Source organism: Aedes albopictus, chromosome 2 (genome assembly GCF_035046485.1).
Source record: "Aedes albopictus strain Foshan chromosome 2, AalbF5, whole genome shotgun sequence".
Lineage (NCBI taxonomy): Eukaryota > Metazoa > Arthropoda > Insecta > Diptera > Culicidae > Aedes > Aedes albopictus.
This window is the reverse complement of record NC_085137.1, coordinates 60,363,179-60,383,408: the sequence shown is the minus strand read 5'-3', so window position 1 is coordinate 60,383,408 and position 20,230 is coordinate 60,363,179. Positions and strand designations below refer to the sequence as shown.

Here is a 20,230-nt window from a genome sequence, read left to right as displayed (position 1 = left end):
GAAATGTGACATTTATGCGTCCGACGGCAGAGTACATCTGTGCAATTTGTCATAAGAAGCGGAACTTTTGGGTACTTGGGAATGCATCGCGTGGGGATCAGCTCGCTGACGTAGTGTACGGTTGGTATCAAAAATACCCTAATGCACAAGAAGGATTAAGAATCAGTGTCTTGAATGTTTGTAATTTTTGATTTTATATTTCTCAACCTAACACATTGTTGATTACTTATAGACTTGTCAATTATTTTACAATTTGAGGAGCATTTTCCAGCAATGAGAGTATGAAAAAGTTCACAAAAGTTAAAGAAACCTTATGACTGTTTCAAAATCTGCCTGCGAAATCAGCTATTATTCAAAAATAGTGGAACTTATGTATTTTCGGCAGTTTTGTTCTCTTCGTCATGTTTTTTAAAACCTGTTGAACTCAGAGTTGGCCTCAAATCCTTCCCAACCAAGCTGAATATGACCAAGTTTCAGGCAATTTGCCGACAAAAACTCTCATGACGAAGGGAACAAACATACCGATTATACCCAAAGTCACCCATAGCAAATGCTCCTCACTGATATAGTTTCGGTCGATCAGCTGTAGCAGCTCCTAGAGCTGACACAAGTTACTATGTTGCGAAAGTTAAATTTGCGCCAACGGGTTTCGTAATATGCCTTCATAATTATGACGGGGAAAGGGATTAATTGATCAATATACTAACGTGGTGTCGGCTCATGGTCGACGAATTTCGGCTTCTCCGTGGTCATATCTTTGCTGAAACCATTCATTTCGATTGTGTTCCTGTGGTCGGCCGCTTTGTTGCTGTCACCCATTGTGGTTGGCTTTGCTCTTTTTGTATTTTACCGCTCGTATGCACCGCTATCGAAGGTTTGCGCCACTTTCCAATTATTTCGGCTTGCAAATCACGATTGATACCCTGGCACTCTGCCACAACCACCATGCATTTGGCATAAACTTTCTTCACCCGCCACACAAATCACTATACAACATGAACAAACAACTTCCCCGCGAGTTTCGAGCTTAAATCACTGGGAGCACTAGTCGCATTAGGCACAACACCGTAGCATTGTGGGAAATAATTACAACCGATATTATCGCAAATATATATCAGAGCTCACAGAACTCCGGGTGTGCGCCCCGTGCAAGTTCTACAATGATGAACGAAAAATAGTTTTGTGCGCGCGCGCGTTCCGGAGCTCAGACCGTTGCGCTCGTTCCTGAACGGACGCAACACTTAGAATGAAGTGGCAGTTCGATTCCGATTCCGCCACAACCGGGGCGCGAGAGGTTTGAACCGCGCAAACGGCGATAGAGTCCCACCGTTTGCCCGAACTGACGACGGTTTGGTTGCTAGTAGTTTAGGCTCGAAGCATGGAGCGTTCGAAATCTGTGTAAGTAAGCGATAAGCTGATGTATATTGATTATTTACAAACTATTGCACACATGATGTTACGAGCTGTAGCGTTGAACTGAAGCTATCTAATAAACATATTTGCACCCCTGGTTGAAATTTATTTGTTCTATTTTAGTAGATTCTATAAAGCTTGCAGTTTTAGAAGCTTAGCCCAGCATAGCATAGAATAGCATGAACAGAACATCTGGAGGAGAAATTTGTACTATGATTGAACAAAATTCTCTGAGATTTCTTACAATTTAAGTTTATGAGAGCTACACTTTTGTAGGATCACTTCGAACAATTTCTTCCTGATTTTACTGTTATTCTAGAAGCCAACTTCTAGACAAGAATATCGATGAATTTGCGTTACCAAACTACGAAGAAAAGGCTGCAAAATAGTGAATCAACAAGGAGCGTCCAAAGTAGCTTTGGTCCTCACAAGTTCTTACCTCATGCTTCCATAGGATAATCGATGACAAAAACCGGCAGATAAAGGGTTGTGTGCTTAGCTGGTAGTGCAGCCTGGGCACTGTTGTTCTTCTGATTTCAGCTAGATTGAGGAGGTACGTACCGAGCGTCTGTTCACCAAGGAGGTGCGGCACAAAAATCGTCTGTTCTGGCATCCAGTGACTGTGTATGAAATGCTCCTCCACCAAAAGCTATACCTCCGGTGGCAGCCCCACACCGGGGGGATAGGGGAGAGAAGTAACTCTATCCTAGGACTGAGCGAAATCCATTGGCCGAATTTTAGAGATCACAGATTGGTACCGGGTCAAATTCTGCTATATACTTTGGCCTACAAGGTGAACACGCTCCTCGTCACCGTGGATTTGGCTTCCTGCTAAGCGCCTACGCTGCGCTCGTGAAGTGGAAACCTATCAATAAGAAGATAACTGTGCCCAAATTTAGAGTACCTGTTTGAAACCTTACCAGGATCCAATGTAACGCACCAACCGATGCTGCCGAAATGCAAATCAGGAGAACTTTCACAGCCAACTGAATGCTGTTCTGGATAAGATTCCAAAAGGTGATATCAAGTCCACACGGGTGACTTTAACGCGAAGGTTTCGACAACTCGGACTATGAGCGCGTCATGGGACGTCGTGGTCTCGGAGAAATATGAGCGACAACGGAGGCTGTTTGCATAGTTTTGTTGGCAACAATGACATGGTGATTGTGGGATCGCTGTTTACCCATCGACTAACGCCTAATGAGACATTGGTTTCCCGTGATGGTGTCACGGAAAGTAAAATCTGCATCAGCGGAAAATGGAGACGGAGTCATCTTGATTTGCGGAACATTGCGTCCGACCATCATCCCCTAATCAGCGAGAGCCGATTGCGCTCTACTAGGATTTATTGACTCGGAGGATTCGGGCGTCGGATCAACACACGCTGACTGGTGGACGCTGGGTTTTAAAGGTCCTTTGTCGAAGAGCTGGAGCACCGTGATGTGGCTATTACGAAAGGTGGAAGCATAGGAGACCAATACATATAGTGCCATCATCCTCAGGATCTCAGAGAAATCAGTGTATCATAGATGACACCTGGGGGAAGATAGAGAAGCGAACGAACAACAAAGCCGCGATAGAATGAGCAAAATCACGCAGAGCCAAAGCCGCAGCCCGTCAACGTTATTCAGCAATCGAGAAGGAAGTGAAACGCTCATGTAGGATAAACGTGCGTGGGTGGACTCTCTAGCCGACGCAGGCAAGAAAGCTGCAAATACCGGCGACCTTAATCTGCTCTGTAATGTCCCACGTCGACTTGGTGAGACTAAACCTACAAGGGTGTTACAGAAAGTATGGGTACAACTTTGTTTAGCGAGGATACAATCATTTTCTTAATAAACGACCATTTTTTTCAAAGTATTTGCATTGATACCTGTATAAAGAGTTAATATGTATATTAAAAAGAGTTTTTGTAAGTTAAATAAAAAAAAACAACTCTTAAAACATTTGCACAAACTAGTTTTTCACAGTTTTGCCATATTTCCTCAGATGCTTGATTGAACTATTTTATAACAATATGTTTTTCCGTAGGGGTACTTCAAAATTTTGATAAAAACTGAATAATTCGCTTTTTTTTCTGGAAAAGACATGCTCACAGACATTTGTTTTTCTAAACATGTTTTAACGAGAATAAAAATAATTAAATTTCAAATCCACACTTTTCAAGCAGGAGCATTTATTTTACTTAATGTGAAATTTAATTGTAATTGCCCAGAGATCTTTCAATTCGGCCCACGGACTGAAAGTAAGTAAGTAAGTTAACCCTTAAACCCTCGTGTACTGAGTACGCATACCATGAAAAAACTCGCTCGTTATTGAGAGAAGCCGAAGGTGCGAATGCTTGGAATTTTCCGAGGAACTCCTGGAGAAATTTTCGACGAACTCCTGGAGGTATTCCCATGAAACCCATGAAAAGGAATTTCTGAGGAAGTTCTTGAGGATGGTTCGACTGTGATTAGAATCAGAGATAGTTAAGACTTTGCAGTCTTGTTTTAGTGGGAACTTCACCAAAAATTAAATAGTTTGTTCCACCAAAACAATACTGCGAAGCCGAAACTATCTCTGTTCTTGATGATTTATCGAAGTTTTCCTGGAAGTATTCCCGTGGAACTTCAGGAGAAATTCAAAACAAAAAATCTGGGTGAATTCCCGAGGATTTCCTGGAGGAAATCCCAAATAGCTCATAGATACATTTCCGAGGAACTCCTGGAGGAATTCACCAGAAACTCCTGCAAGAATATTCGACAAGTCCTGGAGGAATGTCCGAGGAACTTCTTTAGGAATGCCCAATGAACTTGTGGTGAATTTGCCTAGAATCTACTGAATTTTTCCGTGGTGATATTTCCGAGGAATTTCCATGAATTTTCCTGATAAATTCCATGAACGAATACCCGAGGAACTCTTGAAGGAATTGCCACGAACTTTCTGGAGGTATTCCCGAGGAATATTTGGCGAAAATTCCAAGTGATTCCTGGTGGAATTCCCGAGGAACTACTGGAAATATTTCCGGAAAATGTAAGGTGTTCTGCTGTTTTATTTTCGGCACAAAACTAACGAACTCGGTATACAGTATAGGTTTCATAATAAAGTATGTTGGTAGAGCATTCTTGGATAATTTAAACAAACCTATCAAAGGCCTTGAGGATTTGCGACGTTTTGCGAAGAAGCATTGAACAATCTTTCTTAACCCTCCTAGGATGTTAGGATTATTGCACCACGATATCGTAGTGCATTGCAGCGTGCATGTCTGGGTTATATTGATCCCCATATCTTACAAGGGTTATTAAAGACAGCCAGTTAGAATCACAAATTTTACAAGAATTATTCCCAGAAAATATTTGAAAAGTTTCTTGAAATTAGCATTTGATTTTTAAAGTCGATTTGAAGGTGCATCACAAGTAATGTGAAGTTTTCTAGGAAAGGGTTGAATTCAATATTTGAAGTCCTATTGAGTTTTAATTAAAGCGTTTATTGAATCAAAGCTATAGTAGTTTCCTTTGCTATTGATGTTTATTTTTTTATATGCTCAGAATATTATATTCCAGGGATTCCAATATTTAGGGGTTCAATTTATCTAATGGGGAAACTTAATATTTTAAGCTTTATTTCAAATCAATGATATGGTGGAGATAAAGTTGCCAATGTTTGTTTGATTCGTTACGCTTTCGTAAAAAACCGCAAATCAACGATTCAGCATGTTCACATTTTAAATAATACACGCTTCAGATTCACTAACACCGTTCACGGACTGTGTCACCGTCAATCGGCTCCATACGCTAGGCAGTACCTACGTAGGGCGGTATTATTCGTAAGTAGCCACAGCCACGGTAAAAGTGTTGTGATTGTTGTTTGATACAGTGATAATGATAATCCGAACTAGTCAACCGGCGGCGGCGGTCGATCCGTAGAACTTGTGCGCCGTAGTGGATCATGGATAGTTCTCTACGCTCTTGTCGACAAGAACATTCTCTTGGGAGGTAGTTTAGCGTTTGGTTACGCAGGATGATGGTGGAATGCAAACACCTGATAGGAGGGTTGGATTTGGCGGGTGTGCTGAAAGTGGGTGGTTTGAGAACACCCACGTATATTAGACGTAAAATAATAAATCTGTAATTATGGAGGAATGCCGTCCATGTCGTATGAACGGCTTTAAAGAGCGCTGTGATGTGATAGGTGATTTGTAGTAAGAATTTAAATGTGAAACTTAAGCTTTTATGTAAAAGCTTTAAGTCGACACTTTAACCCTCCTTTGGCATCAGGATCATTTATTACAAACTGTACACTACGTCAGCGAGCTTTTCTAGACGCGATACCAAAGGAAGGTTAATGCATTAAGAATTAAGGTCACTCCCATTCATCAATTTTCGGTCATTCCACATCCTCTTCCTTTGTGGTCATTTTTTCAAATTTGCAGATAGATTTTAGTGAAACCTTTACAGACTAAAAGCTTTATCTACTAATTGACCATATTTTACTTTCGTATACCGTATAGCAAGCACGATGATCCTATATTTCAATTATGAACAGATTCTGGATCAACCTGAAATCGAACCCATCACTCTCAGCATGGTTCTGCTGAAAATCGTGCGTATGACACTATGACTATATGGGCCCCGTTTACTTACATAAAACAAGGAAACAATAACACATTTGTCACAGTTCGGTTAACACTCGTTTCCTTGTTATTGACCACACGGTGGCGCCGATAAAGCTTTTATCTATAAATTTACTCAAATTCAATGCAACGTGACAGTCCTATATTGATACGCTCTCAAAACGAATACTTTTCAATTGAAAAGTAAATTGTAACAAGTGATAGGATTTTCCGGCACTTGGCACATTGTTTTCCTGCAACTGTGTGCAATTGCATTAACATTCACTTCCGATCATCAATACAACCGAGACAGATCCCTTCCGTGCGTCAATAGCTAGGCATACAGAAAGTCTCACCGTCATCGAAGCTTTCGAATAGGAGGAGGGGTATTGTAGGCTCTCGTGCTTGACCGACGATGACGATGATGCGTGAATCGTGAGAGATGGAAGCAGCAGACTGCGGGGATCCATCGATCGCCGCTTACCCTAGTAAGAAATAATAATCATAAATTAAGCGCCTCCATGTACCTGGCCGACCGATTTGTAGGTGGCAGAGTGATTAAGGAAATGCGAGAATCCATAAATGCGGCGTTTAGCAGCGATCGATTGCCTCATATCGTAGTTGTTCTCAGCGTCAGGGTTGTAGTGTTATTTTGGTTTGCTTCCACACGTTCCTAACCGTTTGGCGGTCGTTCACATTTTGATGGTCGTGCGGTCGTAACGGGATACGTTTCGTGTGTTATGATGAGTTGAAGGCTGAACAACGCATCGTTAGAACCGGACGATGTATTCCTGTAAACAAACATATGGGGGTGGTTTGTTTTAGTAGAATGAAAAATAGTTTTTTGATTGATGCTTGGTAATATGATAAGTGTCAATGTAGATGAAGAGGTATATGCGCTGGTATTCAGCAAGGCCATGCTGAGGGTGTTTGGGATCCAGGATGATTTCATAATATGTATCAGGTTTGCTTGAGTTCCATGGTAGCAGTGTTTTTGTGCCTTGCACACAATATTTATATGAATGCAAACATGGTAAGCGATAAAGATAAGGTCTGAATTAATAACTATGGAAAAGATGATAAACCTGGGCATGTTGATGTAATACCTGTAAGTAGAAGAAAAACGTGTAAAATACTGTACTGGGCCACTATTGCCACATCTGTAAAGGCGTGGGTATTCAGCATGCCAATGTTGATGGTTACGGGTTCGATACCCATTTGGTCATTAAGTTTTCACACAGGAAATTTCCTTGACTTCCTTGTACATTCATGCCTGCCACATGCAAAATGGTCATTGGCAGAGGAAACTCTCAGTTTCTGGAAGTACTGAGGTAAGCTTTGTCCCAGTGGGGATGTCACGCCAAGAAGATGAAGAAGAACTGTTAGTTGGGAAATCACGCCACAAAAGAAAAAGTAGTATACATTACTGCAGTAATTTGGGACGCCTTTATGGAATACACCAGATGTCTACAAACAAACTAAGTGCAGTTTTTATATACGAAATAGAATTATGAAAAACAGTAACAACGTACATCTTGTACCGACTTTTCGAACCCTCTAAGCAGAATACCCTCTCCGAATGAGTGTTATCAGTTATTGTACTTTTTAATTCCGCCCTATTTTAATCCACATGTGGATAACTGACATTGAGGAAGATTACGAGTGGTAGTCGAAATACGCGTATCTGTCAAAGGATAAGTAAAAGCGGGCGGAATTAAAAGGTACAATAACTGATTACACTCATCCGGACAATGTACCTTAGGCTTTGTTCCAATTGGAGAATTAAAATTATTTTCACCTCTACTTGATAGTTCGATAATTATATCCTTAGGAGAATTGTCAAGTGTAAGTGTCGAACTGTCAAATTTAAGTAAAAAATCCTTTTAATTCGCCAATAGTAACAGACCCTTAGAAATGGTCGTGCTTCAAATTTAACGGACCCGAACTCGAACAATATTATATTTTGAATGAAACCTGGGCTCGACTCGAACTCTAAAAAATAAATTTAGTTAAACCAGACCCAACCTTTTTTGTGTGTGTGAAGTAGAATGAAGTGCACGTAATTTTTGCCGTCCTGGTGCAAACAGCAAGAAAAGCTATGTTTTTGTCGATAAAATCACCAAACGCTGTTTAACTTACCGGCCTAGTGCATTCAATCCACGGCAGCGACGTTTTAATCCAGAATACTGCGCCAATCATCGCGAAAAGTGCATTTATTAGTGGCTATTCGTTGTAACCCAGCCATTTGGCAGTTGCAATAAACAAAAGAACACTTTTCGAACATCTAGTACGTTCCATCATGCCCGACAACGATCATCAAACACGGCTGCGGAGTAACTCACTCGTGAAGTCTGGTGCGAAGAACGCTGATGCCGATATGACTGTTGCAGAGCTCGCTAACCTGATGCAGTCTCAACTAGCTACCTACCAACGAACGGTGAAAGAGGATTTCAAAAAGCTTGGAGATTCTCTTTCGAGTATCACAACACAGATGACCCAGTTACGAGAGGACATATCCACGGAAATCGAGAAGCTGCGAGAGGAGAACAACAAAACATTCAACACTTTATCTACGTCGATCGATACAGCAAAGAAGGAAACATCTCTGGCTTTGGACAGATCCGCTCGAATGAATGATCTTGTTGTGAGCGGAGTGCCGTTTTTGGTTGGAGAAGATCTGTCGGAGTATTTTCAAGCGTGGTGTAGATCGTTGGGCTATGCAGAGAGAGACTATCCGCTTGTTGACATCCGTCGACTTTCCAAGGGGACTCTAGCTGCTGGAAACGTGTACATGATCCTACTCCAATTTGCCATCACTGTCCAGCGCAACGATTTCTACTCAAAGTACCTCAAATCACGCTCGCTATCGCTTTCTGGGATAGGATTCTCAGTTGAAAAACGAATCTACGTGAATGAAAATTTGGGACCCAACGTCAGAAATTTACAGTCCAAAGCGCTGCAGCTGAAGAAGACTGGAAAGTTGGGAGGGGTATTTACCCGAAATGGCATCCTGTTCGCGAGAAAACCTGGAGATGAGAAAGAGATTCCTATTGCTACAGAAAACGATTTAGTTTCACTATCAACAACCCTTTCCTCATGAGCTCTTGTTTATCCTTCCTCTCCTGTCCATGCATTCCGTGACTCCTCTCCTGAAAGTTTGTACGTGCTGTTGCTGTTGCTGCTGTTGGTGTGGGCCCGATGATGAGATTTGCTGCGGTTGCTGCTGACGGTGTACGCGTGGGCACTGAATGGTGCTAGTGGTTATTAGCTGATCTGGTGATGATGTTTTTTCAATGTTTTTTTTCTGTTTCTGTTTGCGCCACATGTTGATGTATTAAATTGTATGATGTTAATTTTAATGAATAATGCATTTACCAATGAAGTGCTCTTTTATCATCCTCCCTTACTAGCTAAGTCTTTTTATTTTTCTAATGGCTAACGATTCCAACTTTTACACCTCGACAAACTGGTGCATTCCAGGTACTGTGATGAAATCCGCGTTATTTAAAAATAAGCTCTCTATGTGCTGTGTGAATTGTCAAAGTATATGTGCTCGAAAGCTTTGTAAAATTGAAGAATTGCGTGTGATAGTAAGAATTAGTAATGTTGATATAGTATGTGTAAGTGAAACGTGGCTAAATGAGAACGTTAGTAATTCTATTTTATCTATTGACGGATATGACATTATCAGACATGATAGAGTTGGTCGTCTAGGAGGCGGCGTATTAATTTACATTAAAAATGATATACCCTTCAATCTAATTACTAAATCGAATAATCTGAGTGGTGTAACTAATACCGAATTTATAGCTATAGAAATAATTCAACAAAATGAAAAACTTTTATTGACTGCTTTTTACAACCCACCTGAAATTGACTGCACTGAATCACTAGAAAGATTGTTATCAACATATGGTAATACATATAACTATGTTTATTTCTTAGGAGATTTTAATACAAATCTTTTAGTTAACACACCAAAATCGGAAAGATTTCGTGGTGTACTTTCCACTCATTCAATCACATGTTTAGGAAGTGAACCAACATTTTTCCATAGAAATGGAGCATCGCAGTTAGATTTGATATTAACTAATGACGCATCAAAAATTTTAAGATTTAGTCAAATAGAAGTTCCTGTTCTTTCAAACCATGATCTAATCTTTGCAGCTCTTGATTTTGATAAAAAAGTGCGTCCAATTAAGGTTGAGTATCATGATTACAATTCAATTCAAATTGATCCACTAGTAAACGCGTTTTATGCTGCCAACTGGAGAGCTTTTTATAGGTCAAATAATTCCAATCAACAGTTGGAGTTTCTCAACACACTTTTAACAGACCTGCATAACATGTACGTTCCTATTCGCACAACTTATTCGAACAGAAAATCCAACCCATGGTTCAACGCTGATGTCGGTAGATCCATTGTGAATCGTGATTTGTTGTACAAAAAATGGAAGTGCTCGAGGAACGCAAATGATCTTCAAGCTTTCAGAAGGGCGCGAAACAGTGTCAATAGTCTCGTACGTTCCACTAAAGAAAATTATTACGCATCTAGACTACATACAAATCTCCCAACCAAAGAATTATGGAAAAATGTCAAAAAGATAGGCATCAATAAGGCAGATACGCAATCTATCAATTCATTTACCGCTGATGATATCAATAACATGTTTTGCCAGAATTTCACAGATCACGTTACTATTGAACAACCAGATGAAACAAATCATGATGATCGTGAATCTTTTTACTTTAGTAGAATAGACCAAACAGATGTTATACACGCCATGAATTCTATAAAATCCAATGCTCTTGGCTTAGATATGATACCGATGAAATTTTTGAAAGCGATTTGTCCCATTCTTATTGATCCAATTACCCATTTATTTAATTCTATTGTTACCACGAGTGTCTTTCCTGAAGCATGGAAAAAGTCTAAAATAATACCGATTAAGAAAAAAGCTAATTTTAGTTCAATGGATAACTTAAGACCGATCAGTATTCTTTGTGCCTTATCAAAAATATTTGAAAAAATAGTCAAAACTGATATTTCAAACTATATAAGTAGACATAACTTGATGAATCAATACCAATCTGGATATCGTTCAAAACATAGCACAAAAACTACAATGCTGAAAATAGTTGATGATATTGGAATCGTGCTTGATAATGGGCGGCCGGTAGTTCTAATTCTTCTTGATTTCTCTAAAGCATTTGACACTGTTTCTCATGCCATATTGTGCCACAAATTGAAAGCGCGATTCACCTTTTCGGATCATGCTGTTAATTTAATCAGGTCATATCTGAGTTCACGATCTCAGGCAGTTCTAAATAATGGAATTTTATCAAATTTCCTCCCTATAACATCTGGGGTACCCCAAGGTTCTATATTAGGACCAATTCTGTTTTCATTATATATCAATGATTTGCCAAACGTCGTGAAGTATTGCGAAATTCATCTTTTCGCTGATGATGCTCAAATGTATTATAAATGTTTAAAAAACTGTCCAGCAAAAATTTCTCAAGAAATTAATGAAGATTTGCATAGAATAAGAGAATGGTCTTGTCAAAATAAGCTGACATTGAATGCTAGGAAAACTAATGCTATTTTCATTTCAAACAGTGCTTTTAATAACAGGCTTAAACCTTCCTTAAAACTAAATAATGAAGCAATCCAATTCGTGGAAAATGCGTCTAGTTTAGGAATTCGTATTGAATCGAACTTTGAATGGGATAGATATGTAATGTCTCAATGTGGTAAAATCTATGCTTGTTTGCGTACTTTGTCCAAATGTTCATCCTTTTTGTCTAGTGCAATTAAATTAGGTTTATTCAAAAGCCTTATTTTCCCGTATTTCATAGCCTGTGATTTTCTGCTCGATTCGGTATCAATGGTTACATTCAACAAATTAAAGGTGGCTCTAAATTCATGTGTACGTTATATCTTCAATTTGAATAGATTTACTAGCGTGTCTCATTTGCATCACTTATTAATTGGATGCCGCTTAGATAACTTTAGTAAACTACGCTGTTGCTTATTTTTACACGGTCTTTCTAGTACAAAACAACCCGACTATCTACACAGTAAGTTACAACCAGCGAGAAGTAGTCGTTGTAAAAAGTATATTTTACCATGCTATCGTACGGCTAAGTACGGAAATTCCTTTTTTGTGCGAGGTGTAATACACTGGAATACATTGCCCGCATATCTCGCAAATGAACAATCTATTATAGCTTTTAAGAGAGGATGTAAAGAGTATTTTAAATAAGTTAAATAATGTAGGATAAGTAATACAAAAATGTTCAAGTAAAGCACGAGCTAACGGCGCTTCGTTCCACTAGAAATATTCAATGTAACATAAAAAAGATGAATGTCTTACGTTACGTATTTTTGCAGCAATAAATAAATAAATAAACCTGAGCTCGAAACATTTTCTTCGATCAAACCCTTTCATCAATGTGGTTCCTAATAATAAGGCCCTCTTTCGAATGTGGGGGCACCTAAGAAAGCCTAACTTCCTGAATACAAATCGAAATCCTCTGTTTTCTACCAGTTCAGTTCAGTTCAGTTTTAGATACACTAGTCAGTTGGGGTAAAAGATGATAGAAAGGTAATAAAATTTGAAACCTTTTTCTTGACAAGCAATTTTCAAAACATGACCCATTATGCCCCACCTCATTTTTATGGGTCATCTAAAAGAAAACTCGATTTTTCTCTAGCAAAAATACTTTTATTTAATTTTTTCTCTGCACATCTAAGCTTCACATACGTACACGAAGGCAGTGATGAAACATTATTCTTTTTGAATTTTTTTCGATTGAGAGAGTACAGCGATAATTTCTTTCTGGCTTGCAGTTTTTTTTTTGTTGGCTCGCGAAACAATTATTTTTGCTCCAACGTTTTGATCTTGGTTTGGATAATCATCAGAGGATCGGAATATGTATTGTACATGTAGGGTACATTGAACATAAAACATTGAACATAAAATATTGAACATAAAAGTATTGATAACATACACAGAGATAAATTCTGAAAATTATACGTGACGTAAATATTACAACGCATAAATTTCCATTTCATTACATTCGATTTTACATTGAAGAATGTCTTGCAAGCAAAGTTGTAAGCAAGCACCACACTGCATACAACCTGTAAACACAGACAAACAGACATACTACTTGGAAGAAATTTGTTTCAAAAACATCGTTTGGCATCTCACTAGCACCCTCTATAATGCTCAACCCGAAGCATTCATTTGCAGGTGTTGTTTCCCTCGGCTCGATGTAACAATTTTGCAGGTGACGACTCCCCCGTGGCGTCATCCATTCATAAAATATGAATGAAGGTTCATGATTGAGTCATTTTATGTAAACATTGATCGGCGTCGCGTTCATTTCTCTCAAAAATTGAGTGGTGATGTAGGCACAGCAGCCCACCATGACACATGCGAGCACTGTCCGAACCATACATTATTGTCAAAATGACCGTTAAATCGTGCGATGATTGCGATTTGAGTAGTATGTCTGTTTGTCTGTGTTCACAATCCTGTGGAAAATTGTGTTGAAAGCGATAGAGGTCATTTTGTTACAGCGAACTCGATGTAACAATTTTGAACTGTGTAGCTTTAGCTTGAACTTGATTGACCACCCGTAGATGCTACTGCAGTATCACCAGACCAGCTACATTCACACAAAAAATCAATGAAATATCTGCCAGGGAACTAGCAGGTATCTTCAGTGTGTGAGTATTGGTGATCTTCAATTTTAGGCGACAATGGCGCCTGCTTCGTCAGGATTCCGGTCAATATGGGGAAGGCGAAGGAAGTGATGATTGCAATCATTTTATCCACATCAGTAAATGATTAAACTAAATATATGACAATTTCTCATACGCTTTTCGGCCAAGGGAAGCACACCATTAAACCCCATCCAATTTCTCAACTCCAGATATCTATGAAGTGGCCCAAATTCTTGGACATATTCTGAGTAGAAATCTATTCAACATTTCCTCCCCGCTGATCGTAAGGACTTGGCCAGGTGTCGAACAGAGAGTTCGTAAGATGAAAGGTTTGTCATGTCCCAGGCAACTTTTCTGGCGCATCAAACGTCTCTATCGAGAGCCACCCCAGGATGCTATGCTAATGTTTAAAAGCAACCCAAATCTATCTTATACATAATTTCGACCTGGAAAAATTTATTTTACAAGCTTAGTTTGTTCGAATAAGTTGTATGAAGGACAAGGGCCCTTCTTTCTAATATATTACATTCGAAATCAATTTACCTCAGTGAGATAAAAAAAAATCAATTTTTACTGGTGCCAGGCCATTCCACCGTAGGTCATTAGGCCGAATGGTCACTAGGCCGAATGGACATTAGATCTTCTTCTTGGCGTAACGTCTGAACTGAGATAGAATTTGCTTCTCAGCTTAGTGTTCTATGAGCACTTCCTCAGTTATTAACGATAAGAGTTTCCTCTGCCAATGACAATTTTGCATGTGCAAACCGTGTGGCATGCACGAAGATACTCTATGCCAAAGGAGGTCAAAAATGTTTCCATAGCAAAAAGTTCTGAACCGACCGCCCAGACATCCAATTTGCACGTATAATGAAGCTTATGTTCATGTTATACGTACTTTTATGCGTTAAAGTTACATCGCATAAGATGCAGCAAAAGTGCCTTATGCGTTCAAAAGTGGAGGCGCTATACGTGCATTGACGGAACAATAATAACTCTAGATGACTTGAAGCGATATCTTATGCGATGCACCGTGTGCACTATTGCGACTTAATAAAAAAAACCATTCTTGTCAGCTCAATATCAAACTAATGACCTCTAGATTGTCGAGCCACACTTCACACACAACACCAAACGCTACTTATGAAACAAGCTGATAAATTATCATGATATTCTAACTCATCTCAGTGTTTGTTGGAATGCACTTGGTTCACTTGCGCTGTGCGTGTTTGGCAGGCTAAAAACGACGAAGTACCATTTCCCGTACAGTTTTCACTGCTCCTTTCTGGCTAGCGCCTCCCATTGTTAATAATGGCTGTTTACTTTCTTGTAGCTTTTTGGCACTGCATCCCCAGTGCAACAGAAACTCTTTAATTGTTATCACATATCAAATCGCATAATGTCAACATAAATGCTTCTAGCTTATGCGAGTTTGTATGCACACTTTAAGGGGCTTATTTGTACTTTTTTGCGGTTTCATCCATACACCAATGCGAGGTAAACTGACACAACGAGAAAAGTACCAAGCGAAGTCGTATAATCATCGCAGTACGCAATTATGCGAATTCAATTGACACTTTGCGAGTTCGCTCGCACGCTTTGGCGAATAAGTGAAGTTCATCGCAATAAAACATCAGAATATCATCTACTACGATGTACTCATACCTTATAAAAGTTGATTTGTACGCTTATATGGCTTTACTTGATACATCGTAATAAGTTCAAAAAATAACATCATATGCAATGAAAATTTTCAGTCAGCCGTACATATATGCGATAGTGACTTAAAATAGTACTTTATACGATGTACAACGTGGTTTCTTATGCGACTCCTGGCTGTCTGGGCGGGAAATTGAATCCGTCACCGTCCGCATGTATGGTCATGATGAATATGTAAAGCATATTGATATTTAAAAAATGATGGTTCACCTTTTATTAACATAGATTGCTCTTTATATTTTCATTACTGCTGTAATGTTTGCCATCTGCAGGTTTTTCAGTCTGTTTTCCTTCTTTCTTTTTATACCGTTCTAATATTAATTGATGTTGAGTCTAATCATTTTTTCCTCCTTTTAGGCATTGGCTGTTATTTCTAGAATCATTTTTTTGGCGCTGGTTTTTGGCGCTGCAACTGCTGATTTTCAATTCATTTTTTTTCCTTTTTTAAACATAGACTTTTCTTTATAGTTTCATTTTTCAAATAGTTGTTCTTAAAAAAAAGGTTAGAGCAGTTCCGTTCCGAATTCAATTCAGCCTATTGATCTTCGGCCTAATGATCATTCGGCCTAATGACCTTTGGTCTAATAGCCTTCAGCCTAATGACCTTCGGCTTAATCGATTACATCTCGATTTTAGAAAAGTAGTGCCCAGCATGAGCTGAGCTGCAAGAAAATTTACACCTATTATAAACCTGTTTAATTGAAAAATCTTGCCCCACTTTGCCTCTGTAAATGTTACAAAGATGTAAAAAGGCTATTTTCTACCATAAACTCTTCAATATCTTTAAAATATCAAATCTACAATGTTGCTGTCCTCAATAGAAACACTCATTTTATCATAATAAATATCTTTGCAGAATATTTGAAAATTTTTGGAATAAGCTTTTTATGATGACCTATATCTTTATAAATTGAGTCGATAGAACAAAAGTTTGTTCGGAAAGCTTTCTTACAGAGATATTTTCCACGCTTTTCCATATTCTTGACTCAATACTTTTTATGATTTGTTTTCGAATACTCTTTTTTGTTCCTTGCAATTCAATCACATTTTGTTTGTTTATTTATTTTGGTTTCGTTTTTTTGAGAAACTATTCCAGGATTTTCAGAGAAAAAAAAACGAAAAAGGCAAGTAACTTTTGATATTTTTTGAGTTCCAGCGATTTTTTAAAGAATTCTCTCTGCGTTCTTGCTAGCAAATGTTTTTAGTTTATTTCCAATGAATTAAATATTGCATTTTTTTTTTAATAAAACTATTTAAATGACGCAATTTACTTTTGTTGTAACTGTTTTTTTTCTGGCTTACAGAAGTTGCTTCTTGTGTTCTTTTGAAAAGAAATTGTTCATGTAGAAATATACAGGGGATGGCCAAAATGTTTGGGATAGGCAACTTTTTTTCTCCCACAAAAAAATTCAACATGCTGTAACTTTTCATAGAGTGCATCAAAAAATCTCAAATTTTGACTGTTTGTCAACCTATTATATGTGTACATTGGTACAAATTTGAGCTCGATTGATTAATTTTTCTCGAAGTTAGAACCGTTCGTGTAAAACACTTTTATTTAGACAACTAATTTTTGAACAGTCATATCTCGGAAACCAGCGAACCGAATTGAATGAATTTTTTAACGTTTATCAACAATATATTGATACTTAATAGGACGTTATAAAATGTAATATTTTCTCACGGCGAATTAAGTAATACCGGATTGAAACTTTTACCCATATATAGGAAAATAAGTCAAATTTACAATACCACACAAAAATTACTAAATGTGTTCTTCCTTCAATCTAAATAGGCTCTAATATATCTGATTAGAGATAACTTGAGAATAGAAGTGGAAAATCTTTGGATATCAACACTAAAATTTATTGACATTGATGTAAAAAAGTTACATTTTTTCGAGAAAAATCCAAAAAGTGTCAATCCATAACTTTTTTCAACGTTTAAAAAGAACATATGTTTTAATAGTTTGTGAAGCATTTACATATTTTTAGTGCACGTTCCAAATTTCATTCAATTCGGTTCACTGGTTTCCGAGATATGACACCTCAAAAATGAGTTGTTTGAAAAATAGTGTTTTACGCGAACGGTTCTAACTTTGCGAAATATTAATCAATTAAGCCCAAATTTGTACCAATGATGCACACATAATAGGTTGACAAACAGTCAAAATTTGAGATTTTTTGATGCGTTCTATGAAAAGTTATCGCTTGTTGAACTTTTTTGTGAGAGAAAAAAAAGTTGCCTATCCCAAACATTTTGGCCATCCCCTGTACAATGATTCACCTGCGATATATCCCAAATTTTCTTATTATTATTTCTCCAAAATTTGTTGAATGTGTGACCAATCAAAGAAAAAAAAAAAGAGAATTATCTCCTATGAATTTGATTACGTTTTCAATAAACTTCGTCAGATCCTCTGACTAAGTATTTCGATTACATATCTAAAACTTTACTTTGTTAGCATTGTTAAACACTTGTGGGATAATGTGGTCTAGGTTTTTAAAGCTCTTAATTATAAAAACAAAAGGATCTTTTTTTCTTTCTTCTGAACTCAAGTTCCCAAGTAGCGCCTGTAACTAAATAAATGATCATCGTGCTTATAAGTTATTGCACGAAACAATGAGTAATAAACAGTTATACCTATGTATTGTAATTTCGGAAGCATTGTTTTCTCTCATAAACGAAATCGATGTACTCGATCTGTATGCTTGTAATTCTACTCATTTCTGATTGATGTAACAATTGCTTTATGGTTTTCTTTAATTATCTTTTGATATTTTATTGCAGTTTGTTTCACATTTCTTTTCCTTGGAATCACACAGTTTCAAGAAATTACTGGATTGATATCTTTCTACTTTTCCGATTACTTGTTTAGTGATATTTTTAACCTGCACATGCATTGGTTCATCTAGAATGAAAGAAAAGTAGAGTAAAGCATTGTCCAGTTAGAATCCGGACGCAAAGGATAATTTATTGTGACGCTCTCAATGATCATAATCATATTTTTTTTTTACAGCTATCTGATCATAAATAAGTCCTCTATTGATGGTGAAAATTTCATCGATTTTCTTGCTACGAGTGAAAAGTTATTTCAGATTGAAGACAAGTGAAGGAAAAAAATCTTGCACAAACACGCTGAAAATTAAGCGTGATCAGGTACGACAGTCGCGAAAAATGTTAATGTCTCCACAACCATCATGTGTGATGTGCACAGATATTGTTAACCATGCCATGAGGAAGTGCCCAAGGAAGGTTGAAGTTTATGTTCATGGATAAATCTGCTTGGAATTCCAAGATTTGCCAGGAAGTTCGAGCTCTGGACATCGTTTTCTCACATCACGATTTTGACACCAAATATGTACAAAGATGATAACCTCAAGAATCGCGTGCTGCTTTTCAAAAATGCACACAAGGGATCTGTAGAGGTTTGAGCTAATTTGGTGAGCTATCACGACAGCCTGAGATGTGCAGTGGTGTCATCACTGTTGGGTAGTGTTTATTAACGAAAAACACTCAAATTTCGCTTCTTTGGAATTCACAGCATAGCCCTTAATTTCGCAAGAAGAGAAATATTTGGCAAAGTTTCTTTGGAATCCTAATCAGATTGGTAGAGGGTCTCAGGACACTACAGAGATGACCTGATTGTTAAACAAATCCGCCGAAGGGGTTGATGTTAAAATTTACTACCATTGTGCAGATTTTTAAAGAAGTAATCACGGAAAAAATGAGAAAATGTATTAAAAATTTAATTAAATAATTTTAATGATATTTTTTCATGAAACTACAGTAAATTACACAGCACAACATTTTTTTGTCTCAAGAGCAAACTTATGTGTCTCCGAAGGATTTTGGGCCGCTGAATCCGAATCCGGGCTCAGATTTGCTCCAACACGTCACCATTTTGAGCTATACCTCAATTTATAGGGCAAAATATGCAATTTTGGGCTTTTTTGACTGAAAACCATTAAGCATGGAAACATTTTTTTAAGCAATCAAAAGGTTAATTGGTCAATTAACATCTAAATTAACGACTCATGCAAAATATTTCATTTTACCTAATCAAATTTGATCGATTTAAGCATTTTATGTTAGTATGAAAACTTGCATGCAACTTTTGGAGGGTGACTTGTATGGGAAATATCATACCTAACATAAATAGCTTAAAACTATCAAATTCGATTTGGTAAAACGAAATATTTTGCAAGAGTCGTTAATTTAGATGTTAATTGACCAATTAACCTTTTGATTGATAAAAAAAAATATTTCCATGCTTAATAAATTGCAGTCAAAAAAGCCCAAAATCGCCTATTTTGCCCTAGAAATTGAGGTATAGCTCAAAATTGTGACGTGTTGGAGCAAATCTGAGCCCGGATTCGGATTCAGCGGCCCAAAATCTGTCAGAGACACATAAGTTTGCTCTTGAGACAGACCAACAGTTAATTTTTGTTACGCTGTGTTATCTTTGTTTTGAGGGCTTCACCTTTTCTGTTTGTTATTCCACCTCTGAGATATAAGTGATTATCTGCGTCCGGATTCTAACTGGACAATGCTTTAAGAATCGTGAAAAGAAAAAAGCTTACCCAGTCATAATGCTAACGATCGTTTTAAATACCATCATTCGATACCTGGTCTGGTCACACTAGATGGCAAGGTCAGTAATACATCAGAGGTACGATAGCTGTCTATACCACTACACGTAGCACTTTCTAGCATGCGATGCATGCCGACGTATGGCGGACTCGTACCATCCAACAATTCGAACTGACTCA

At 37.8% G+C, this 20,230-nt stretch overlaps 1 protein-coding gene across 1 annotated transcript in view; it reads right to left on the bottom strand.

Moving 5' to 3' along the window:
- The window catches only part of LOC109421653 (putative inorganic phosphate cotransporter), a 49,590-nt gene extending 48,255 nt beyond the window's left edge, over nucleotides 1-1,335 (bottom strand). The window contains exon 1 of the mRNA XM_062849741.1: nucleotides 708-1,335. Coding sequence (XP_062705725.1) covers nucleotides 708-819 — 112 coding nt within the window. The 5' untranslated portion in view covers nucleotides 820-1,335. The remainder of the gene's footprint in view (nucleotides 1-707) is intronic.
- Between the last annotated feature and the right edge of the window lie 18,895 nt (nucleotides 1,336-20,230).